This window comes from Typha angustifolia, chromosome 15 (genome assembly GCF_048772165.1).
Source record: "Typha angustifolia cultivar Huaian chromosome 15, ASM4877216v1, whole genome shotgun sequence".
NCBI lineage: Eukaryota > Viridiplantae > Streptophyta > Magnoliopsida > Poales > Typhaceae > Typha > Typha angustifolia.
The window spans coordinates 14,850,539-14,877,440 of record NC_133253.1 but is presented as its reverse complement, the minus strand read 5'-3'; the positions used below and the strand labels follow the sequence as shown (position 1 = coordinate 14,877,440).

Below are 26,902 nucleotides of genomic sequence, written 5' to 3'. Positions count from 1 at the left end.
GTCTAATAGAAGAGTGCTCTGACGTGGGTCTAACATATTACTGTATAAATATATACTTTTAAATGTTGTTGGCATATGATTAATAATATGTTGTCAACGGGCATCGTGAGATTCATATTGGCTAATACGTTAAGTGCTCATCTAATAATAACGTGCCTCGTGCCTACCAAAATATCCATTCCGTTGTTTAGACATCTATAAGATTTACCTTAACTTTTTAATTAACAAGTGTCAAATTTGAATAAGCCAAATTCCCATGAGTCGATATTATTTTCCTACATTCTTTTCCCAACATCTCCCATCTCTCCTTCTCTTTCTAGTTTTTGTTGTCCTTGCAGAATTTTCTTAGCAATCCAGACATGAGAAATGAAAGTAATTCATTCTAAGGAACATAATAACCCTATAGGATCCCTTCTGGTGCACTTTCCAATTCCTACGTACTAAAATTCCTCTAAATGTATTTTTTCTGGATAGGCCCTTAGTCTTTGAAATATCCTACGCTATGGTCTATGGAGCACGTCTTATCTTATTATTATTATTATTATCGAAAGAGAGAGGTACGGACGGAAGCATGGAGCACGCCAAGAGACTATTTGGTGACACAGTAGAGTTGGTGAAATGCATAGAGCGGTGGTGGGGTTTGCAACAGCTGCCACATGATTCACCTGATTCACAGTAGCAAGTGCAATGACTGGGCAACTCAATCTAACTAATATTTATATAAGGACCAACCAACTCAAACTAGACTGGTAGTAACCTTTTTTATAACAAAGATGTAATGAGTTTGACCATAATTCTAAATAATATTATAGAAAAATTGTTTGGTAGCTTGGCTCGATTCGATTGATGGTTTGACAGTACGGTTAGCTTGGTGGAACAGCTCAGCAACACATTGGCTTGGAGCAGGTCTTAGTGGTGTTTGGTTCGAAGCAATTGTTCGACGACGTATATGGCTTGAAGTTTAGACTAGACAGTTAAAAACTTAGTGGGGCCCATATCTAGTCTTGAGCTCATCAATATTTATTTATGAAATAGTACACATAGCATTGCAAAAACTAGAAGATTAAAAAAAATAATAGCCTAATATATATGGATTGGATTCTAGTCGCAGTAATATATAAAAGATCTTACACAGTTTTCTTTTCCTAGATCTACTGCTGCAGGTCGGTGATATTTAATCCCAAGCCTCGCTATATCTTTTAGACTGATGAATTGCAACAAAACTGCAAATTAAGTATAGGTTTTTTTGCACCTGTAAATGTGCCAGGAGGACTTTACTTGAAGCTTTGTTTGTGTCAATGATGTCTTCTCTCTCGTCTGTATTATGCTTCTTTATATTCGTGTTTGTTTGCTAATGAATTATGCCATCTACTCACTCTACTGGCTTTTCCTGAAAAAAAAAATAAATCTATTCTAATTTCTCTTGAAGCATAGATCCAGGACTTTTTTTGTTTAAAAAATAGTTCATGAGCTTGAATGCTAATTAAAGGCTGAATAAAATTTATACAGAAATTAGGCGGTTAGCCCAATCCTCTTAAAACCAAAAGCTCTCTCACTATTATAAACTAGCCTAATCCGATCCATATAATATAACCAATGGATCATTTTAAATTTTGGATATGTTGTTGCTCTTGAAAAGAGCTTTTCAACAAATCCAAGATCACATAATTTGGACGGTTAGATCTCAAGATATCGATCAAATAGTGGTCGAAGATTAATTAGATCCTAGCTTGATAACCCACCAATGACTAGATAGATATATGTTTAGTTTTTGGTGTGAAGGGAGAGAAGTAGTTATAGAATAAGGTGGTTAGAAGCTGGAAGAGGCCGACCAAAGACTTGGGCGATGGAAGAAAGGAGGTGGAAAAGGATACTAATGGCTAGAGAAGTAGTTAAAACCGGAACAAACCAACTAAACCAGTATTCCTTATCTTCTCGGATTAATCTTTCGTTTCTGTCGTTTATCTTCTCGGATTAAACTTTTGATTCATCATAGATAGATTTTGAATCTGGAGAAGTCATGAATATCAAAGTTGTAAATCTGGAGATTAGTTATCTTATCCAACTAGCTTGATATTATTTGGACATGTGTAAAATATTCTACAAATATTTTCCTAAAACTACGTAGAGCTGGATTTAACTAATTAAATAAATTCTTAACCTGCTAAGATTCTAACTAAACCAAATAACCGGATTAGATAATTAGATTCAACCCATTGAGCTTAATCTTCCTTTGATATGATCCACTTTGACTCGATTCGTATCACTCTCTCTCTCTCTCTACGTGCATATATGTGTATATATATAAAACTATTCCTCTTGATAAAAGAGAATAGACAACTAGAATTTATTCTGTTTTTTTCCTTTCACTACCTTTTAGCTTTGAAAGGCTCCTCCTCTTCTGAATCCTTTGTTGATTGGCGTATTCTATTCTCAAAGATCAATAGAGATTGCAACACTTGTGATCACTGGGAGATAATTCATTGTCTTAAACAGGATTGTTGTTCAACCTTTTCTGATCAGCATTTTCACTTATCATGCTAGCTTTAGCTGAATTTTCTACGAGAGTTGTTAAACATAAGGCCTCTTTTGCTTTTGAGATTAAGAGAAAATTTAGATTAAATATTCTAATGCTTACATCTAAATTTGTACCCCTAATCTAAATTATGGTGTCTTATTAATGTTTACTTGTACTCTAAAATAATTATATAATTATTATTTGATATGATATAAAGTTAAGATAAAATACAAACTAAAAGTAAAAATTAACTCAAAAGTTCTTGATTTAATATGTAAATTTAAATTAAAGTGCATGTCTAGTTTATTCTAGACATAATTGTATCTATATATTGCATACTCGCGAGTATGTTAAAAAAGGTAAATAATAAATTTGAGTGAGAAAATTGGGCCGAAAATGGGAGGAAAGAGTAATTTTAAAATAACTTTAGTCAAAGCAAAATTAAAATAATAATTAGGATTATGTATGTAATTTTGAATACTATTTCTAATTTGACGTTTCTTTTCTAGTCTAGAATAATGTTCCCTAATCTATAGAACAAGAAAAAAATTTTATTCTAAACCAAACGCGGGCTAAATGATTAGTACTATCAAAGTTAGATTTTGTGAGTTCTAATTCTTCCAAAATTTTCCATTATTAAAATATATATTTTTAACCTATTGAATTGGTAATTTATAAATGGATAATAATTTACCACAAACACTTTACAAACATTCTTCAAAAGATAATGATTGTCATGTGTATTGATTCTATTATATCATTGTCATGTGTAAACATAGTTAATATTCAAAAGATAATGATTTGTACTAAATTCATAAATCTAATTTGGTAACAGGTAAACATAGTTAATATGTATGAAATACAAACAATTAAACTCACTTGGGCCAGCCTGTGGCCCAAAATTTGGCTTGGTTGGAACTTACTAATATGAATCCCATTGGGTTGGGCCTAAGGCCCTTGAGCCCAACTCGGGCTATACTTCTCGCAACCCACTCCACGAGCAACAGGATTAGGGCAAGGCTTAATCTAAGCCCAAGTTGGGTTAGGTCGTAGTCCAACCCAAGCCCACCCCTATCTCTCCCTCTAAGGACAAGCTAAGGGAAGATAAGGAGGTAGTTGACATTCACCATCGTAGGACACGGCAAAGAAACAATCTCAACATAATCAGAAGAATGAAAGGAACACGAAGAGATGAAAAATCTGTTTGCTGGCACAGCTGACGATGATCAGAGGTCCCTTCTCTATAACCAATGGCTATGGAGAACACTGACAAGTCCATGGGGCCATGAGTGCTAAAAAGCAAAAGACCCAAAGCTTTGCTTAGAGGAGAGGATGTGACAACGTAGAGGGGCACGACCAAAGTTGTCGATTCTAGCCAAAAGCTAGCTCGAAAAACCTAGTAGTAAGAGGCTACATAGTTTAGTCTCCCCTAACGGCTTGGAAAACCAAACATAGGGTACTCATCAAAAGAGCTATCGTCACTGCATCAACATGGGGTCTTCGACCGATAACTTTCTCCAAGGAAGCTGAAACACAAGAAGTAAAGGTGAAAGACTATATACAACCAAATTGAAACACAAGAGGAAAATGAGGACTCCCCAGCAATTTGAAAGATAAGGCCAACTCATTTCGACGATACTTCAATAATTGGTTAGACAAATGAGAAAAAAGATGAAAGTATAAGATGTCAAAAAAGAATAGAATGGGAAGAAAGGCGAAAGTATAAGATGTCGAAAAAGAAAAGAATAGGAAGACATCAAAGAAAAAAAGAGAGAAAAAGGAGTTGGTAAGGTGGGCAAGTGACTAGCAGGCACACAATTTTTTTATCTTGTTTTTCAACCACCTTTTTAGAGATAGATGTCTAGTTTTGTAAAATCCATCTATTATTAAAAAAATATATATATTTTTATCTATTTATCTGAATTACGTAATTTACATATTTGAATAAATAAATATATTAAAAGATTAGAGTGTCTCACGTCTTATAGAATCTTGTATGATTCTAGTTAATTACGTCTTAAGAGACAAACCTCCCGTTACACAGTGTTTGCCTTATAAATATATAATTTACTTCAACACACTAAGTTTATTGAACACATGAAACATATCCATTTATTCCGCACTTATACTTGAATTTAAAATGATTAATTTCCTATTCAGGTAACCACATTGAAAGATTTGAAATAAACAAGCTTCGTTCTTAGGCATTTAAAATGATAAAATATAAATGATTAGTACCATCACTTCAGAGTGAGATATCCTAAGTTCTACTTCTGCCAAATCTATGTCATTAAAATATAATTAATTAATTAATTATTTATTTATTAAAATGAGTTAATTATTAATTATCTTGTTATGCCTAAAATTAAGCTACTATGCTAAATTTATTTTGTATCACCTTACCCCCCTTCAAATGGTCTAGACTAATGTGAATATAAAGACATTAAGTTGCTATAAGATCGATGTGATATTAATTATCTCATTAGTTGGGTAACTACTATTTCATGATTATATATATTATAATTTAGAGATAGATAACTGAGATTTGAGATTTTAAAATCTAAAGTAGGAAAATATATAAAACAGGGAAACTGCTGTGTCATTATATAAACATCAAAGTCTATATCCTTCTCTTAGTCAAATTTCAGTATACTTGTAATCTTATTAGAAACCTTCTTCTACTACATCAAGATGACATAGGTGGAGTAAGTTTCTTAGTCGGACTACATTTAAAAACCAGTCTTTTATATAAATAAATATTCTATCTAATTCAAAGTGATATTTTTAAAAGCTTTAATGTTTGGGAAATTTCGAAAGTGTGATGGTAACAGCAAGGTAATATAATGGTAACAGGAGGGTGTTTAATTTAATTTTTTTTAAAGACCTTTAATTGATTTGTATCACTATAATTATTTTCTATTATTACTCTTTTCTGTTAACTATAAAAAAGGCAAATTCTCAGCCAAAATATTTGACAAAGATACGGAAATCAATCAAACGTAACAGATTAGATTTTTTTTTTTATTTTAATTTTATTTTAACCGAGATGTATAAGGAAAGATTGAGGTGAAATCCCAGCCATAGGTTTGTGATCTCTTCACCCCCCTCCCATCTCAATCTGAAGTTTTAACACAGATTCACAGCTACAAGTTTACTGCACAAAGACTTCTGTACCCCTTTTACTTCTTCTCTTCGCAGGGGTTTTAGAGACAAGGGGATAGAAAAGCAAGGTAGAAGAAGAAGAAGAAGAAGAAGAAGAAGAAGAAGAAGAAGAAGAAGATTGATCAAAATCCAATCTTTATATTACTCTTATATTGCCCTTTTATTATAGACAGCAATGGTGAGAAAAGTTTGCATCGTATATGACGACCCAGATGCTACGGAATCCAGTGAAGACGAAGCATCGTTGGAAGCCCAACAAAGGAGGAAGCGAATGGTGAGAGAGATTTGCCTTCCTGCGATCCCTATATACCCCAAAACCCAGAAGAAATCGAAACCAAAGACCGCGCGTTGCACCACCGCCGGCGCCGGCGCCATTACCAAGCACAAAGGCGTTCGCCAGAGGAAGTGGGGCAAATGGGCCGCGGAGATCCGAAACCCGTTTACCGGATGCCGGGAGTGGCTCGGCACCTTCGACACCGCCGAGGAGGCCATCGCCGCTTACTTGGCGGCCGCCGAGCGGTTCGAATCCAAGAAGAGCGGCGCCAAAGCCATCTGCGAGGCCGAGCGGCTCTTGCCCCTCCCTTCGCCTTCCTCCGTCCTCGACGCCGCGTCGGCTCCGGAAACCTCGGTTGCGACGCCGCCGGAAGCGGCGGCGGAGGAGGAGGAGACGAAAACCGTCGCGGAGCTGGTCGATTTGGCGGACCTGCCGATACTCGATGGAGATATCGGATTCGGATTGGATCCGTTTGGGGATTGCTGGAAGGGTCCGTTATTGACGGAGGAGTTTGATAAGTTCGATGACCTTGCTCTCTGGGACCCGCTATTGAACGGCAGTGATTTCTCCGACCTCAACGAGTGGTTGGATGCTGATCTATGAAGTCGAGAATTCTTTTTGGCAGGAGTTTAATCATAATAATAATCATAATAATAATAATAATAATAATTTATTATTATTTAGTTGTGTGTGTGGAGGGAGAAATTTCTCTTTGGGACTTTTCCGGAAGCTTAAAAAAAGCTACCCGAGAGATATTATTTTCCAAGCTCCCTCCCACACTCTCTAATATTTTATTTTACTATTTGTGCGCTATTTTGTACTAAAAGAAAGAGTAGTAATATTAAAATGTGTGACTAAGTTCTCTCTCTACACTGTCATCCTCGCATGTCATTGTTGGCTGATCAAATACTCTCTACATTTGGATTTATATTGTTGCTCCCCATACCGACTCAGATGAATTGGAGACGAAGTACAATTAGATCTTAAGCAATTAATAATTTTTACTTATAAAGTATAATAAAGTGCCAATTAGTTTTGTAATCATAAAAGATTAGCACTAAGAAGAAATAGAAATGGGAAATGTTTTAACTTATTATGTAAGCAGAGTTCCTCCGGTCTATGATCAAAATGAAATATATCTTGGAACCTCAGACTGTTTATAGATGATTCACTCTCTGTTGCCCTCTGTTAAACATTTTAATTCGATCAAAACAATTCATGTTGATCTTTTATATAAAAGTTACTTTAGAATAAGAAGATGCAATCTTTTTTTTCTCTCTGCCTGGTGATGGTTAAAGGGAGAAAAAGAAGCTTAAATGGTCGCTAGAATTTTGTGTGTACATCTATAATTGAGTAACAATTGAATGTTTCGAGCATAAAAAAATTGTAGCGTAAATATTAGCTTCATGAAGTTTAAGTTTTGAAAATGAAAAGATTAGCAGAACTTTCATCATCGTCTTCCTCTTTGCTACTCCTTGATAGACTGGTTTTATCACAAAATAAATCTCTCTTTCACTACTCAATGAGGGTGTTCGAGGTGAGATTTTGTTGATTTGGATTAGCGGCTTCGAGATGGAGATCCCAACAGTGGACCAATCCTTAATTTCCACAAATCTAAGAGGAGTAGCCGCATAAAAGAGGCTACAGGTGAAAAAATAGATGTAGATTTTCTAACTTCTAATGGAGGCGGTGGATGAAGAAAAACCGAGGGAAAGAGATGGAGATAATTTTTAACAACAACATAATATCTTGAATGTAATTTACACTTATAAATTTTTAGATATAATATATTTTACTCTCATATATTTATACCTATTTTACCCACTTTACTAAAAAAAATATCTCATACAAGTTTGTATACTTAGTACTAATGTGAGATCGTCAAATTTTTTATCCAACTTAACTAAACCTACCCAAATAATTTCTAGAATTAGTTTTTTTTAATATTTTATATTTTTTTGGACCAAATTCGCATTATACACAAATATAACTATATAGTTATAACCGTAAAATTTGTGTAATCAACAAAGTGATCAAAATATAAGTTATTTGTAATGGAGTCTAGTTTGTATGGATGAACATTACTACAAGTAATAAAAGAGGAAATCAATAGGAAATTTAAAGATAAAGACAAAATTCTTAGATGCATTACTAACCAGCTAGAGCTCATTTGACCAAAGTTATTAGAATTGGACTAGATCGGGTAGTTGAATTAGTGAATCGACCATCAAACTAGTTTGATTTTATTATTAGATAGGATAAGTAGTCGATTTGGTAAAAATCAGCTAACCCGGCGGTTGAAACAGTGAACTATGCAACCCAAGTTTTTGGCAAATCAATCAGGTCAACTATTTTTACAAAGTTACATAATTATTCTTAATATTTAATTATTCGATTCTATATCCTAATAGTATTTTAGTCCTAAAATTTTGAAAATGTTTAGTATATAACATATTTGGTATTTTGAAAATAGTTTTTTTTATATATCATTTAAAAGTCTCTTATTTCCTTGTATGTCTATATAAAATTCATATCTACATATATGTCTCTTAAAATTTGTACCTATATCCTTTAAAATTCTTATTTTTTGCATGAATATACTTATAATAAACTACTATTAAATTTTAAATAATTTAAATATAAAAAGATAAAAATATCCTTATTTTTATTTTCATGTATTTCTCTTAGTTAATAGTAGTTTTTATCCTTTTATATTAAATGACTTAATTTGAGAGTAACTATGAGGATATCTATATAAACAACATATGTTTCTAGGGATATATATAAAATTATACTAGTTTTATAAATATTTTTTTAATTTTTAGAATTATTTAAATCTACCTATATATTGTTTAAATATTTTTAAAATATTAGCAAATTGACTTGGTGAACCATCGGTTAAACTAATAACCAAGTGACCGGACTGTTATGTCCGATTCCAATAAGCGTGCATATGATAGAGATTTTTATGAGTACTAAATATTCTCAATGGGTTTTGACAGATTAAGATCAAAGATCCTATATATATATATATATATATATATATATGGGTTTTGACGGATTAAGATCAAATATCCAACTTCGACCTATATAATTTCTAAAGGGCATTTATGACATATTTTAAGAGGTATTTATTTGGGTTTCAACCTAACTTTTTGATAAATCTTTTGAAGACTATTTAAGATCATTATCGCAAAAAAAAAAAACACTAATAGAAGGATTGAAATGATTCTTACACATATCATATTACTAAGAACTTTATATCCCAGAGACCTTACATAGCTAATGGAACATAATACAATTTATTTAGTGTATTACATTGATATACTTTGTATACGTTAATTTACAATGTAATACATTATTTGACAATGTATTACATCCATAATCCATGACTTATAACAATATGTTATAGGTCAGAAAACACATTTGTTATTTATATTCTAATTATATTTTTAATGAGCTATGGATTTCGTGAAATAATGGAATGCATAATAACAAATATAGTTTTAGGAATATATAGTTCGGGATTCTGAAAAAGAGAAGGAATTCTTTTATTTATAATAGAAAAAAAGGAGAATAAAGAAATATAACAATATGAAAAAGAAAGAGATATGAAAGATGAAGGAAGAAGAATTAACTTTTATTTTCTTCTCTTTGCCAGAGAAAAAATATTATATTATTATAAAATAATGATATATTCAATCAAATATAAGATGTATTTAATCAAGTATGCAACTAAATGCCACTTCATTTTTTTTTTGTAAAAGGAAATTCATTAAATTAGAGGTAAGAAGCCTAAAAAATTACAACCCACTTCCTCGCCTATATTAGATGCCAGTGTTATTTTTATATAAAATTAAAGTGAACTCAGGATAATTTAAGCCTCTCCATAAAAAAATAATAGATGTTACTCACGTGTGGTTAGCAATCTAATCGGTTGCTAAGTTAGTTTCTCTATAATTGTGATTGATAATCGAATTGTCAAAATCTGATAATAAAATCCCTTGATATCTATTATCAGGTTTCGCAAGGTCCAAGAATTTGCACTATTTTTTATGGAGCCGATGAGAGTTTGTGAATCAGTTTCGATGTGCAGATTTTATATGCTTAAACTCCTGGTTTGTATCAACGTCTCTCTTAAAGCCCAAGCTTTTGTCATGATCGCAGCGTTGCATTTTACCAGTGCCCCACCTCCCAATAAAATGTCATAGTTAGAATCTGTGAATATCCAACCCCTTCTGTCTCTATTGGCCAATTGGTCGACAGAGCCATCACAATTAAGCTTGACCCATCCATGATTAGGCGGAGTCCAACCAATGGCAGGATAAGAATGGTGGTTTACATTGGTAATACTATTGCTGTTTTATCCTTATGTAATCCATAGTCATAATGATAATTTTTCTGCAATAACTATAGATAGAGATCGGAGAGGAGTTAAACTTATAATCATTCCTATGTTTTCATAGCTGTCAAAAGAAATTGGCAATAATAGCCAGCAGAAGAAAATGTTTGTCTTTAGGAAGATTTTTACCTTCATCCGGTCACCATTAAATGAGATACGAAAACCGTAGGTAGACATAGTAAGGTCCCATAGATGTTTAGCCATTTCATATTCTATAAAGAGGTGCCGGGTAGTTTTAATGTCATTTTAACATATGTCACACAAAGAGCTATCCGTCATACCATATTTGATCAACCTATCTTTGGTTGGCAACTCATTCCAAGTGAGTTTTTATGAGATGGAGATGGTTTGACAAAGAAGAAAAAAATGAAAACCGAAAGTGTGGATTTTTTTATTAGGGTGAAATGGTCTAATACTAACAAAAGTAAGGGTAATATGGTAATTAGGCTCATTTGAGTATCAGTTAAAAAAAAGTTAAAACGGGTCTCTACTTTGAGCCCGAAATTATAAGAAAGTAAAATGCACATGAAAGTAGGGTTCTGCTTAGGGTTCGCTCCCTTTCCTTTTTATCAATTTTAGCTGCATTGACGAGGGAACGGAGAAAGTCTAGAGAGAGAGAGAGAGAGAGAGAGAGACGGCATCCATCCTGCAACCTGGTTCACCACCGTCTAGCAAGTTCGAGAGTGAGAGTCGCCGTCAGACTCAGGCCAAACAGAAGGCCGCGTTTGGTCGGCCGCCGTGTAGGTATGATATCCATTGTTCTTCCCCTGTTTCTTTATCCGAGGTTTTATCCGAGAACAAAGGAGGAGGATACGAAGCATAATGGATAATATTTAAATTTTACCTGAAATTTTTTTTGGGCGGGGGGAAAAGGCACAATTTTATTTGTAATTTTGTTGCGGTATATGCAGGTGATCATGAGCCGCATTCCCATTCTTGAAGGATAGTTCAAGTAGATGGAAGTAAAGGAATCCATCATTGATATCCCACTTCAGGATCCTCCAGGCGAGGAATTTTCCTCGGCTGACCTGACGTGGACGAAGTTGGGCACCGCCGAACACAACGACGACGCCGCGCTCATTCCTTACGCCCGCGTCGAAGCGTTCATAAGCGGCGAATGCTCGAACGCTGAGTGCCCGACTCGTTTCCACATCGAAAGGGGAAGGAAAAGAGAAAGGGGAAGTCTCAGGGAATACAAAAGTGATGATTATTTACTATACAGGCTGTGAGTCTTCTTGGTTCTCCACGATTGCCTCTTTGTGATTGTTTTGGGGTTGTTTAGTAATCAATTTTATGCTTTTATCCTTAGTTACTGGTGTTCATTTGGTCCTGAGAATTATGGAGAAGGAGGGACCATCTTGCCCAGCCGAAGGTATAGACTCAACACTAGGAATCGTGCTGCTCGGCCACAGTCTATGCGTGGCTGCACTTGCCATTTTGCTGTCAAGCGATTGTATGCTCGCCCTTCGGTTGCACTCATTATATACCATGAACGGCGCCATGTTAACAAGTCTGGTTTTATATGCCATGGACCGCTTGATCGGGATGCTATTGGTCCAAGTGCCAAGAAAGTTCCATACATATGCAGTGAAATCCAACAGCAGACCATGTCCTTGATTTATCTTGGTATTCCAGAGGAGAATGTGTTGCAGACACACATAGAAGGTATACAGCGTTACTGTGGGTCAAACTCAACGGTAGATAGTCTTGCCTCTCAGTATGTGCAGAAGCTTGGGAGGATCATCAAGAGGTCTACTCATGAGCTAGATCTAGATGACCTAGCTAGCATTCGGATGTGGGTTGAAAGAAATAAGAAGTCTGTGTTCTTCTACCAGGATTCGACTGAGACGGATCCTTTTATTTTAGGAATCCAAACAGAATGGCAGTTACAGCAGATTATTCGCTTTGGTCATCAAAGTCTTCTAGCGTCCGACTCATCATTTGGCATAAGCAAGCTGAAGGTACATAAATGATGGTGAAGGCTCGATTATTTCATCAACTTTTAATATTGTCAATCTTTATGTATGCTTGCGATATAATACTTGGTGGGCAGAGTGAAGAGTTAATTTACTTCCATTCTCATAACTCTGGTAGAATATTGTACTATTTCTGTTTTTGATTGATTTCAAGTACATAATTTACCTGAATAACGTAACAACTGACTTGGCTGTCATTTGTTGAATTGGTAACCGACAGCATTCAAAGTTATGCAGTTGTGCATCTCTTGGATATGGTTCTAAACTTCTAATGAGACGATTTTCTCTTTTGCAGTATCCGCTATACACACTACTTGCTTTTGACTCAAGACAACATGCTCTTCCAGTTGCATGGATTATAACCCGATCAATTTCTAAGCAAGATGTTGCTAAATGGATGAAAGCGCTTACGGAGAGGATTCATACTGTTGATTCAGGCTGGAAAGTTTGTGGATTTATATTTGATGACCCAGCTTCAGAGCTCGACCCCATCAGGCAAGACACTTATTGAGTTATTTCCTTTTGTCCTTTCAATTCCAGCCTTTTTCAGTGCTATACTGTCACCAATTACTGATTCAAAGGTCTTTCAGGGATGTTTTCTGCTGTCCTCTTCTTTTCTCTCTATGGCGTATCCGAAGATCATGGCTTAAGAATATTATCAAGAAATGTGGCAACAGGGAAGTTCAGCGCGAAATATTTAAACGTCTCGGCAAAATCATGTACGGTATCTGGAGTGATGTAGATTCTATGGGTGCTTTAGAAGAATTATTTCAAGATTTTGTAGACCAAAGCACATTTTTGCAGTACTTCAAGGCATTCTGGGTTCCCAAAATTGGTATGTAATTATATCAAAATATCTCCCTCCCTATGTATAATCATTTTTTGGGCGCTTATACCATCTTATTTTATGATAGAAATGTGGCTTGAAACCATTAAGAATCTTCCACTAGCTAGCCAAGAGTCTTGTGGTGCCATTGAAGGATACCATCTAAAGCTTAAGCTCAAACTATATGATGATTCCAATCTTGGTGCACTCCAACGTGTTGATTGGTTAGTTCACAAGCTGACCACAGAGATCCATTCAAGTTACTGGCTTGATCTGTATGCCGATGAAAGTGGATCATTTCCAGCAGTGAAAGAAGAGTACATTGCTTCTACTTCATGGAATAGGGCATTGCAAATTCCTGATGATGCTGTTACCTTTGATGATGAAGATAATCTTTTCGCCAAGGTTGTAAGCCAGAAAGACAGTTGTCAGACGCACATAGTATGGAATCCTGGATCAGAATTTTCTCTCTGTGATTGTTCATGGTCAATGGAGGGAAACATTTGCAAACATGTTATAAAGGTTAACATGCTCTGCCAACATCGCAAGGAGTTTCTCCCTTCGCTTTCATACCAGTCATTTCAGCAAGTCCTACTTGATATTTGGAGAAAACCATTGGACGACTCAATTTCACTTGATCAATCGTTAGCATGGGCTACCCAAATGCAAGACAGAGTTCAAAGACTAGCTGAGCTTGTTATTTCAGGAGATATTGCTAGAATAGCAAACAATTTACCGCTGAAATGGGTGAACAAGAAAGGGAGAACATCTGCTGGTAGACCAGCTGATAGTGCTTTTGCACTTCCTCTGTCCAGAGGTGGTGGGCAGAAAAAGAGTGTTGCAAAGAAGAAGAACCGGAAGAGAAAGAGGTTGTCTAGAATTAGAGGTTCATCATGAGTTTGTTTCATAGCTGAAATGTTTTCTAGTTTTATGTGGTTGGAGGACAGTATTCAATTTCTCTGATGGTCTTCACTCTGCAGCAGGCTGATCGAAATTGCTATTGCTACATATGGTTTTAGATGCATTTAGTTAGACCTCTTTAGGAACATCCCAGATTCATTGGTGACCTCTCTGCTCACTGTATATGGACTACTCCATTACTCATTACTGCATGTGCTCATATATATATGTATGTATGTATGCCATATGCTGAAATTTTGCAAGAAACTTTTAGTTAGTTGAAGGGGAAGCAACAGACGGGAAAATACCTCAATAAACAGCTTTTTGACACTTATTGTAGGTGAAATATATGGAAAATGATGTATTTTACTATTCGTGCTTTCAAGATTCTGCTACACCATGGTTGTTTCTGCCTGCAGATCTACAGGCAAGTGGTATGCCAAGCTTTTCATCAGATGAATACAATTCCTTCTTGAGTGCTGGTAAATTATTCCTTTAACCTGGGCAAGCATTCAATGCCACAACGAAAAAGGACTGGTGGGAGCAGTTATTTGAATCCTCAACACTTTTTATATAATATTTGATGACGAAGTACAAGCTATGCATTCAGTTCAGAATTCTTTAATGAAGCGTGAAGAAAGCTTTATATCACTGAAGCAGTTATTCTCTCCAAGTATGTGTGTTGTCCATATGTTCTAAAGCTTATATGCTAGTAATATGGTACGGTTACTACTATTGTATTGCAAGGGTCTATGCATTTAGGAGGTGGAACTGGAACTTGTGGCATTAGTGTCAATGCTACGTCAACCTTTCCTCTATCCTTTTTCACTTTTCATATGCAGGAGATATGCAACTTTTCCTCTTTCCTTTTTCACTTTTCATATGTAGGAGATATGCAACTTTTATTCATATGAAAGAAAACGAGCTGACCTATCATTCAATTCTCTCAATTTCAACATGCCCTGATAAATCATTGGCAGCGAAGCTGGCTTTGTACTAGATTTCTGGAATAAGAATAATTTTAAAAAAAAATAAGACTCCTTATTCTGTTGTAATAAATTTTAAAAAATAATTTACCAAACCTCATAATTATTATATTATCATTCGATTAGATATAATTTTCTTTTATTTAAACTAGTTGTCACATAAATATTCGTATGGCTATACATTTGTAAATTGATATTTGTTCTTAATGAAAATATATGAAATATTTTAAGCCTATTTTATATAAAAAAAATATTTACTACTACTATTTTAACATATACTTAGGGTATATTTGTTATTTAGTTTAAAACATCATCAATTCCTATTATAATTTTATTATTCTTCAATACTTTAATATCAACTTTATGTCACATGAATCTAATTATTATTTCTTATACTAGTATTGAACTATATATTAGATAGCTTATACTAATATTAACTCTCTTTTTTTTCTAGTATTAAAAATTAGAATAGTTATACCTATTTCACCTTTATTCCATAAGTGAACTGGAAGTTAATCTTTCGCCTAGATACTATCTAAAAGATTCTTCATTTTTGTGAAAGAAAGGAAGAAAAGGCTAAAAGCTAAAAACCCAAAATAAATAGAAGGGGGCGAAATAGAGTTCTATCTCAAATCTTTTTTATATTAGAAAATTTTCCTGATCTTCCATTAACCATCTTAGCACAACTTGATAAAGACGAGGCCTCAGTTCTTATGGAAAACCCCAAGGGGCCAAGCATGGAAGTGTGTGATGCAGGAGGAGAGATTGGCTTTCCTTTTAGCAGCTAAATAACAAACAATGAAATAAAACCAGTGACGTTTTTTTTATTTCACAAGTTTGATCGAAGTAGATACAATCCAATTGACAGGTGTGCTTTACCAATTAGCTTTCGCTATACAATCCTCCATGACAAGGTGTCTGTATCCTATCTTCTACAAGCCATTTGTCTTTCTGTACTCACAAAGTGCTTTTAAGAGAAAGGGGCAAAAAGAGCAAGGAAAAATAAAGAAGAAAAGGAGAGAGCAGGTGAAACTCATGAATTCCATTTAGAAAAAAGGGAAATGTGAATCATAGCTGCAGCATGTATATAGGTCCAACAACTGTACAACTGATTATAGTTGCAGGAGAAAGCTAGAATTTTTCCAGCACATACAGAGAGAGAGAGAGAGAGAAGAAAAACCCCACAGAATCATTGGCAATTCGGAAAGAAAAAATCTACAAAAGATTTGGATTATATTCTATATAGCATGTATTATGGCTGGCAAGACTGAAATCTACTTGGGAAATTCAAACTGAATCGGTTTTAGAACTTTGGCATAACTTGCTGAGAAGCAGGACCCGGATGGCTACTGGCATCAGAAGCTCCAGAGAGGTCATCAAAAGCATCACCATCAAACTGCAGGTACCCAACGTAGAATTAAAATAATGATAATTAAAACTACATGAAGTTGAATCCTAAACAGGATTCAGAAGAAGAAAAATGCAAGGGGGAACTTAGAATTTGAGGTACTATCAGCACCAGATGACGTTATATAGTAAATAAAATGATCTATGAGATGTATCAAGAGAGAAAATACAAAGAACAATACCAATGCATTAGCATAATAATGAGGAACAATGACTGGAAAAGGATGCATAATTCAGGTACCTCCAGTTGCTCAAGCATATCGATTGTCTGATCCAGATCGCAATTGTTTGCATTCAACAACGCAGTAATGGAATCCACAGAGATTCCGGGGAACATTGACAAGAGAGATTCCACCATTAAATTCGGATCATCCATGATACCCATTTCATCGTGGAAAGTGTTGTCAAAGATATAGGGATGGTCCAACTTCGAAGATGACTCGCCAGTAGTGCTGTTTTTATCTAGGCTCTGTAAGCAATAATCAACAGAAATGGAGTCTGGGAGCTCAAGCTCTGTGGATTTCCCAGCCGCTTCATTGTTTCCAGATTCTTCTACCACTTTCTCTGCAGCCTTGTTCTCTTGCTCGATGCTTTTTCCACACAAAACCTTTGAAAGAGGTTCATAGGGCTTGGCATACGGATTCAAACGTGACTTTCCTTCCATCGTAGTATTTGAATGACCAGATCTGTCGGAAAGGCAAGAAGGTGAACAATATCAATGAACTTCATATTACATTTAACCAAATATTATTAATATAACTGCCGGGAAAGGAGGATAACTCAGGACTTTATTGTCAGGCAGTTGGCCAGTGTTGTAATTCATCTTATATAACTGGCAGAAAAAGAAAAGGTTTCACCAATTCATGACGAAAACTGAATCCTAATTACATCGACTCAGCAGGAAAATACCTTAAGAAAATATGAACCCGTCATCTAATTAGTAGGAGATAGCATTTTCTAGCGTACTTTGTAAAGTCAATAAATAAGTTTCTACTACTGTCATGTTTCACAGCCATCTTCAATAAAAATGCTGTTTAATAGATGTAAAACTTAACTTATAATACTGCACGTTCAAATACTATACAAGAAATTACTTGGTACTTTCTATCCCCTGCTTAAACCGATATTAATAATCCCAACCTAGCAAACATATTGAGGTCTAACTATATTCTACTCTTGGTCATCTCAAGGAAATGTCCTGAACTTCAAAGGCTTTCGTAGAAAATTCCACCATACATTAATCATATGGAGAGAGAGAGACAGAGAAAGTGAGTAAACATGAGAGGAAATGTAACGATGAGTGATGAGTGTTATCTCCACTATTGAAAGAAAACACTTGGAAAATCAGGATAGCCAAAAGGATGGCCCGAAGACCATTGAAATCAGAATAGAATCCAATAAGACATAGAATAAGAGATCCAAAAGATAATTGAGTGTCTTCATATTAAACCTGTTGCAGCCTATATCCAGTTACACATCTCTGAAGAAATATAGGTACATTACCAGAAGTTGCTTGGGATATTTTACAATACAGGAAAAGACATGTGCTGCCCACCTAATCAATAATTAAAAAAAAAGCACTAGATACACTACAAGATCACAAATGTAAATAGAAGCACTATATCTGCACACCAATATGGAATTCAAGATGCTAGTAACAAAGTAGAAACTGAGGCATAATAATAGAACTCTACAACTAGTGGAACAGTGGATTCACAAGTTATCTAATCAGAAACCAACTAAGGCAAGAACATCTCTCTTCTGCAGAAGAAAGGCGAGATTTTGCAAAACAAAAGAATGAGCATAATAGTATCTAAAAGACTAAAACCCATCATTCCCATCCTAATCAGCTGGATCATGTGCCTTGAAAAGACGCATATACAGTCTCACCAATTTAACCAGGAAAGAAAACCAAAAGGTTAGACAAATGTCCGCATATAGGAAAGTAAGTACAATTAAGACCTTACATTTACTAATGTCTCGGTAGGCCAGATTTACATCAATAAGAACAAAGAGCAAGTGACCAAGATGAACATGCAAAGCTCTATCTTGCGGCACAATCTAGATGAGATTGCAGTAGCTGCTGAAACTAAGATTTCTTTTATCAACTCATATTGGACTGCCTTGTTGAGATGAAAAATAAAGTTTTCACAATCAGATTTACATGGCATATCAATTCAGATAGTGATTGAGGTGCTTCAAAAGAATCAGAATCACCTGTAGTCCACAGTCATCTAACCATTTACCCTTGTGCGAAAATAATTATGTTCAAAATAGAAAAGGCTTTCTATAAGATTACAACCATTTGTGGCCTATATTGATGTATACTGCAATAACAAAAAGTAATTCACTACTTTAGAAAAGGTTTGAACAATTGAAATGTCAAAAAAAATCTAGCATAACTAGGGACAAAAGAAGACAACATTATAAAAGGGACTCAATAACAGCCTTGTCATTAGATAAGTATGCCTAAGCTTTGTTTCACTATATCAATTTCTTTTATCATGGTTTAGTGTGCAGGTTAACATTGAAACTCAAACTAATTGTAGATGTTGCTAGATTTATAGGTTCTAATAGCTTAGTTTTGTTCCTAGTCGAAATGCATTAGTTTATTTTACTGATTATATGCATTAATTTCGACTACTAATCAACCTATTAAACCTTTTCCTTTAAAATTGCTATGATTTCTCAGCATCAAGGTAGCAGTATAGTGCCTAGGCATTATGTGGCCATTTGTCTGGACGTCTACCATCTACAATCTTCAAAACCTTGTATCAAACATATATCAAGATTATCCATTTCTAGACACAGAAAAGGAGGGCTTCACATATGATTATTGATTAATTGAACATATTCTTTGCGCCATCCATCCACAGAAAGGATTACTTTTTATTACTTTTTGTGGTTATAAAAATCATCTTCTTAATTGGGCTTTGAGAATTGATTTTGATGTTTCCAAACATCTAGCTATTAAAAGAGAACACCAAGAAATAAGAACCACTCAGGGCATGTAGATGATTGGAAAGTAGAGGACCTCTCCTGGAGATATAAGATATGCTGCAAGGGGAGACTCGCATTTGTTTGGACCAAACCAACCAAGCATGTCCAACTCCTTTCCATAACATATTTGTCCAAGAATCCCATATTGGGTAACCAATCATATCCGACTCCTAGATCAAAACGCATCACAGTCTACATAGGTACATCATTGTCATATTGCAACAGAATCACACTTGATAACAAATAAATCAAGAATAAACAAACGCCAAGAACTATTCTACAAACAGAAGGGAAGAATGATCTCCAAGCCACCAAGATCCCTTCTGTCACTTATAGAGCCCCTGATCTATCAATCATAACAGAGAATTCATACATCACCAAAATTTCCATCAAGAAATTCTAACACAAGTATACAGAGGAATATCAGGATTCAAAAAAGATCGTATCAAAATTCTCAAACAATCGCAAACAGCGATTATGGTAAAAGAAAAGGAACTCAAAATAACCTCAAGAAATCACATAACACGAGAAAAGTTTCGATCGAAACAAACCTAGTGAAACGAAAGGGAGGAATGAAAATATCTAGCTCCAGATCTTAGCTTCAAGGTTTCAATTCTTTTGGCCTACGCAAATCGTAAACGCAGCAAAAGAGGGCAGGAATGGAATTGAATAAATTGGTGGGCCCGAAGATGCAGTTACATGGAGCGGTGGGGCCTAATTATATCTATATTTAAGCCCATATCTAGCCGAGCTCTTGAATGATCAAACAAAACAAAGGACTGACTCTCCCTGTGGTCATCTGACAAGTTTAAGGTCATTTCTAAGCAAATTTGTTGTAGCCAAATTGTTTAGATATTTGTGACTTTTTTTATCTTGGTAGTTCAACTCAGTTCAGTTTAGTTTAATCGCTCAGCATTATTTTAGTTTGGAGGAGCAGTTCAATAGCGTTTGGAGTGAGAGTTTGGCAAAACCGTGACTTAGAGCTTAGGCTAAATGAGTTTGTATATTGGCTAAAGGCTTAGTGAAACTTAAGTGCCTATGTATCAATAAAAAATTAACTATTTGTCCCATTCATATCTAGCTTTTAAACTCTTTGAGATTAAATAAAAAACTAACCATTATATAATGGCATTCAGATTTTACCAAATTTTTTGCCAATATATTAAGCCGCTAAGCCTAGGCTCCGAGTCATTGCATCAAGCTAAATACCATTGAGCTATTGCTTTAAGTTGTCACAACGCTAAGCTACTCTCCCCATAGAAGTGATCGTTGAATAGGTCAGGCTAGGTTCGGGCTTTTTGGGTGACCAAGTTTAAACATTTATCCACAGCTCGACTTACCAATCAATGGAGTCAAGCTAGAATATTATAGCTCATTACCACCCACTAGCTTGTAAGATATAGGGTTTGAGGTAGAAAAAATATTGTATCTTATCGGGATGAGCGTAATGGGTCTCTATAAAAATATTTTAGTTAGCTCTCATAGGAATAAATTTATATAGTGGTATCCAATTGGCTAAATATCAAATATAGAACTAAAAAGTGAGTATAATAGGCAAGTCATAGATGTGTAGCAAGTAAGGCTTTGAGGCTAGGCCGGGCTGAGCGAGCAAAAGCCTAGCTCATGCCCCCACTATGATCTCGAGTTTGGGTTAAGTCAAGCTTAGCTCAGTTAAAATTAGTTTGGTTTGGCCAGGACTGGGTGTGGTAGACCTAATTAACAACTCTATCTCCCAAGCCCATGTTTTTGAGTAATCAAACCAAGCCACTTGGAACTAAGCAACTTATTATTGCCACAACTTTATAAAGTTGTGGTCTGATTGCTATCTTACTGCTATTAGATTAATCATAAGGTCATGATCGAATGCTCAGAGATAGAGATTATCGGTAACAAATGATAGAGACCCTCCCAAATGTCATTTTGCTTCTCCCAAGTATGGTAGACGTGTGGGTGAGAGATTTTTTTTAGAAGAAATCATTTTATATCATCAAATAATTTACATTATCTGAAGGCAAATTGATCTAAACCAAAGAACATTTTGCTCAAATAGAAAGACTTGCAAGGTTATGAGCAGTGAAATTGTTGATCTAGCTCATAAAGGAGACCTTGATATAGGAAAGCAAATACATTGACCCGGTACACTCTTGAATAATGCTGAAGATTTTCTACATAGTTATAGACGAGGGGAGGGGTCTTAACAACTTGAACAATTAGTTGTGAATCCCCCAAAAGCTAACATATCTGACAGATTGCTATAGAAGTCCACATAGAGACTTTGATACATAGGGTTGCACGGGGTGTTTGCAAATAAAGATACCAATATCACCAGTCACCGCATTAGGTCGCATCCACCCAACAGATAAAACTTGGATTGTCGTCATTCTCATGCATGCACTATACGCTAGTTTCCATGAAAAAAGCAAGATGATGAAAGAATGCAAAATGGAAGGGGAGAGTCTCCTAGACGGTGCCAATAGGAGAAAAAAAAGGCTTCTGACGGAAAATCCAAGTATTCATAGCTTTCCAAACATTCTATAGTAGGGTTGAAGTGAGAAAAGAAGAGACCAACACAAATGGCACACTTGAGGGAACTGATCCAACCAACTAGAAGAGGATTTGGTAGCATTCATGCCAGCTAAGGGAGCTTGCAAACCATGCAACACAAGCAAACTCATAATGAAGGAGGAGATGCTTAATAATTTCTGGAGAGGAGAAGCATATAAACATTCCTAACTTGAGGAACCTAGCGACAAAGGTTATCTTTTACAATAATAGCACCAATGACATCTCAAGATGAAAATTTTCACTATAAGGATGGCACCGTTGCATTTCCAAATATTCTTCCATAGTTTGCTATTGTTAGGGCTAGGAGGAGTTACTCTATGCTTCTTGAGTGAGTAAGTTGATGCAAGATTTAGCAATGAACTCTCTTGATGTCATTGGTGTCTCAACAAGATAGTTTGACTTATCAACAAACGCTAGACCAAGATGAGTGTTGTAAATAGTAATGACGATATGGTTGGGAAAGATAGTTGCAATGAGGTCTCTATTCCATGTCGGATAGTGGTTTATTAACAAGTCATCGACCTTCTTAATGCCAGGGGGGAAAGAAATTTCAGTTTCAAGCTTAAGCAATAGTAACTAAAGATCATATAGAATGGAAATATAGTTATTATCCCTCACAACCCATCGAGCTCCTTTCCGAAGAATATATCGTTTAGAGGATAGAGAACAACACCTAATATGCTATGCCAATTTTTCCTAGAAAGCTACAACTAGCAGGATGGAAAATATTTGGACTTTAGAGTGGTCACCTAGGAAAAAGAGTGGATCATTAATTAACCTTAATGCATTCTTAGTGGCAAGTACAAGATTGGCCAAGGACAAAAGCTTAATACTGATATCACTCCAGAAGGAAGGCCTGCACAAAGACTCATAGTTTTAGTATTAGGGTTTTTACATTCTTCTTTGTTGAAGTCCCACGAGAAGTCTCATATGAGCCGTCCAAGATCAATAATAAGGTTTTTGGAGAAGAGAACGATAGACAAGTAGATCGGGGTAGATGGGGATGCTTTGAGATGATGGATCTTCCAACTAGCAAGATGTTTGCGAACTAATTCATAACAAAGCTCAAAGGCTTTTTTTTTTACTTTGGATCTCGAGGCAACAAGGGGATTGATAAGGTACTTATCTTGTTTAGAACTTTCACATTGAGAGCAATCACAACTTAGCTATATCGATCAACGTCTACATGCTTGTTAAAAAGAATACCAAATTTATCATAATTAATGGCTCGCCCAAACAATGAGAAATATAAGTATTGTATTCTTAAGGTTTGTGGCCTCTCTAGGAGTAGCTTTGCCCAGAAGAAGAAGATCGTCAACAAATAAAATGTGCATGATAGTAGTTGCACCCCAAGTTATTCTAATGCTAGAACGCTACCCAAGATGAAGCTCTTCATCAAGAAGGAAGGAAATGAGATTAGCTAAAGCCGATAAAGAAAAGGTAAAGGGATCAAAGCAACAGTGTAGCACTGCCTTAAGTCTCTAGATGGGCAAAACAAATCATCGGTCTTGCTACTAACATCCATTAAGAGAGACATTGAAGAGATATAAGTATAAGCTAAGATCAAATAAATATATTCATTAGAAAAACCATGCAATTTGAAGCAATCACTAATGAAGTTCCACTTTATCAATTTGACGCTCGGTTAGATTGGTCTTGAGAATAAAAGAGCAAATATAGCTCTTGGAAGAATTGGGGTAGGAGACAACTTCCTTAACCAAGATATAGTTATTAAGAATTTGACGCTACTGTGACTCTGCCCAAGGATCACAATCAAATTAATCATAGACAACAAATAGAGCCATCGTTATTTGTTTGGATAGGATGCACACTACCCAGGGAGGGTGTGCACAAAGCTTAGTTTGGTGTTATCGGTTGCTTAAAGGATTTTTGGAAGCGGTGTGCACCAAATATTGGGGGTTTCACATCGACACATGTTGATGAGTACGATAAGGCTGATCTGGTGGTTTGCTATGGATGAGACTTTATGTGAGATATCCAGAGATTATAAAGGGTGTGGGATGGTGGTTGGACTAAAGAAAGGGTCATTAAAAAGCTTAGCTAGGAGATGAGACGCTTTGGATATAGTATATGGGTAACTAAGGCTAATATAGATGATGGTAGAATATGACTAAGGCTAATGTAGATGATGGTAGAATATAACGAAGAATGAGGATATGATGCGAAAAGTGATAAAAGCTGGCCGTAGGGTAGAGGTAATGATGCAGTGAAGGCTGAATAGTTGATGGAGATCGCTCAGTAAGAAATTATTGTGGTGATTTGTGGATGCAGTAGATGGTTATTTGTTATAATTGGTCTACGACTATAGTAATGGCAAGGACGAGAACGTTGACTTCACTAACGGTTCGATTCTTCTAAGGCCTATTCTAGACAATCTATTGTGTTGGGAGGATGTTGCTCGATACATTTTCTTAAATCATTGTGGGAACTTGTTAGAAGGAGAGGCTCTAGTAGTTCTGAAAAGGCTTAAGTTCGCGCCTACCTTTCAAGGAGGTAGCTTTATTTGGTGATTCGTTGATTGTCATGCACTTATTAACGCTCTAAATGGGAAGGAAGACCTAATCAGTTGGTCAGTTTCCTGCATAGTGTGGAAATGTCAATAATGAATTTATTTCCTATCCTATATAAGGATATGCTTTTCGAATAGTGATAACACTCATGCGACTTACTATCTTGCCAGTCTAGCAATCGAGAATTTGATTACTGATTGATTCACCCACTAGATTTAATTGTAACCTTGAACTTCAATGAATATCGAACGTCTATGGACATTCATCAAAAAAAAGAAAAAGGAGAGAAGAGTCAACCAACCACTAGAAAGGAAAGATACTTTCCTAACAACAGAGTGCTCAAGTGGAGAAAGAAGGGCAATGTGAGGTAAAAAGAAAAAAGTAATGACAAGCTCATGCAATACTTGCATTATTGTTTGATTCAAAAGAAAGAAAAGAAAGAAAGATGGTAATATGTTATTTGGATATGTGATTTAGATAGGTGAATCATTGGACTTTGCTAGAAAATACCAAGGAACTATTTGGAATTAAAGTTTCTCCCAATCTATTATTTGAAAATACCAAGGGACTATTTGGATGCTTTATTATTAAAAAGCCAGAGTAATCGCTAAGTGGATTGTATCAATTGCAAAAAGCTTCATGGAAAGCTCTTAAGAAATGATTAATTCATTACAATTAGAGGAAGACGGAAGCATCCAGTAAACAAAGTTTCAACCTCTACTCTTATGAACAAATAATAAAAGCAAATCTCCAAGATATTTACATCCAAATTGATAGAGCATTAGAGAGTTAAGAGTTGCTATCAAAATAAAATAGAATAAATTTGTTAGCCAGAGAGCTGTCATGCATCGGTTTGGCATCAAAACTAGTTGGACAATTGCAAGATGAACTATTTGACCTTATAGAACAAATGTCTGGATACTTGCACACAAGCAGAATGTTAGAAAAACCCAACAAAACTGTATGGATTTAGGGAAGAACTATTGGGTGAATGGCTTAGGATGTCTAATCAAAATGAAGAATATCATTTAGCAATTCAAACTTCATCAATATTAGATAGTGGTAGGAGTAGCAATTGGAAACAGGAGTCGATGAGGCAGAGAGCGACATCAATGCGGGGAGATGCGATGGTGAGTTGGGTTAATTGCTGATGTTAGGGATAGGATGGGTGAGAAGTGTAGTAGTTTTTACCCCAAAATTTTAGTATTTTTGGGGCTAAATCAGAGTAATCATTACTCTATTTCAAATATCCAAACATATGAATATGGTTGGGCCTAAAATTTCGAAGTTTTGATTAATTACAACCACCTCCTAAATAGGGGTGGTAATTAGGGGTGTAAACGAATCGAGCCTGAGCGAGCCGAATCTAGCTTAGGCTCGGATCGAAATCAATTTCGAGCCTAGTTTGTTGTTCAGGCTCGGCTCAGCTCAAGTTGAGCCGAGCCGAAGTTTGAGCTAGCCCGAGCCTGAGTTCAAGCTTGATTGGGAGAGGCGGCAGCGACGACGACGACTTGCCAAAAGAGGAGGAGGTCGATGGAGGCGACGGCTGCGGCGACTTGCCAAAAGAGGTGGCTACGGTGACGGCTTGCCGAAGGAAGAGGAGATGGAGGCAGTGGCTGCGATGGTGGCTGCGACAACTTGCCAAAGGAAGAAGAGATGGAGGAGGCAACTTGTTGAAGGAGGAAGAGGTTTTAATTTGGTTGTTTAACTCACAAAGGGTGAGCTTCTATAAATATATGGAGAAAATCCTAAGTGTACTTTATCTGATAATTGGAACGATATTGTTGCTCTTATCTTCTTCCTTCTTATTTTAGTTATTGACGTCTTCTCTCACCTCCTTCCTTTTATCGCCTAAGTCTTTGGTCGGTTTTCTCTAACTCCTAATCCCCCTCTTCTACAGTAACTTATCATTCACTCTGTAGCACCTATCTAGCCATTGAAGAACTAACAAATCAGGATTTATTCGACCTTCAGTCATTGTTTGACTGATATCTTAAGATCAAGCCATCCAAACTCTGTGATCTTTAGTTTGTTGGAATGCTTTCTTCAAGAGACAATATATCCAAAATTTAACAAGATCTAAGGGCTAGATCCTCTGCAATTCCCTTCGAAAGTCACGTTCTTAAATTGGTTTAGAACTGTTATGCATCAAATAGAGTCTGTTCGTAACATAATATTTATAGTCTAGAATAATATTATTATAATATTTAGTTATTATTATGAAATAAGAAGTTGTATTATAAAATAAGACAAAAAAGTTATTTCTTAAATGAGGGGCTAAATGAGTGAAAAAAAAAAACTGGTAATAATAGGAGCTTTTCATACAAATCACTGCTTTATCACTTCCCCTATATT

General features: G+C 35.6%; 3 protein-coding genes across 4 annotated transcripts; 2 read left to right on the top strand and 1 right to left on the bottom strand.

The window, feature by feature from the left end:
- The first annotated feature begins 5,585 nt into the window (after positions 1-5,585).
- LOC140779035 (ethylene-responsive transcription factor ERF118-like) lies at positions 5,586-6,824 on the top strand. Its single transcript, XM_073123975.1, has 2 exons — positions 5,586-5,602; positions 5,717-6,824. Exon 2 carries the CDS (start codon positions 5,856-5,858, stop codon positions 6,555-6,557), a length of 702 nt encoding a protein of 233 aa, XP_072980076.1. The 5' UTR covers positions 5,586-5,602; positions 5,717-5,855; the 3' UTR covers positions 6,558-6,824.
- Positions 6,825-10,875: 4,051 nt separating this feature from the next.
- On the top strand, positions 10,876-14,925 carry LOC140778796 (uncharacterized). The gene is made up of 6 exons (XM_073123664.1): positions 10,876-11,100; positions 11,268-11,581; positions 11,666-12,317; positions 12,628-12,827; positions 12,923-13,167; positions 13,247-14,925. Exons 2-6 carry the CDS (start codon positions 11,313-11,315, stop codon positions 14,053-14,055), a joined length of 2,175 nt encoding a protein of 724 aa, XP_072979765.1. The 5' UTR covers positions 10,876-11,100; positions 11,268-11,312; the 3' UTR covers positions 14,056-14,925.
- A 1,139-nt stretch (positions 14,926-16,064) lies between these two features.
- Positions 16,065-20,143, bottom strand: LOC140779917 (polyadenylate-binding protein-interacting protein 6-like). 2 transcript variants are annotated; one of them, XM_073125255.1, is made up of 3 exons: positions 20,003-20,143; positions 16,693-17,137; positions 16,065-16,440 (listed from the first exon to the last, which is right to left on the bottom strand). In XM_073125255.1, exons 2-3 carry the CDS (start codon positions 17,113-17,115, stop codon positions 16,348-16,350), a joined length of 516 nt encoding a protein of 171 aa, XP_072981356.1. In that variant the 5' UTR covers positions 17,116-17,137; positions 20,003-20,143; the 3' UTR covers positions 16,065-16,347. The 2 variants fall into 2 exon arrangements, with proteins under 2 accessions (XP_072981356.1, XP_072981355.1); XM_073125254.1 differs by lacking the exon at positions 20,003-20,143 and adding an exon at positions 19,486-19,921.
- Between the last annotated feature and the right edge of the window lie 6,759 nt (positions 20,144-26,902).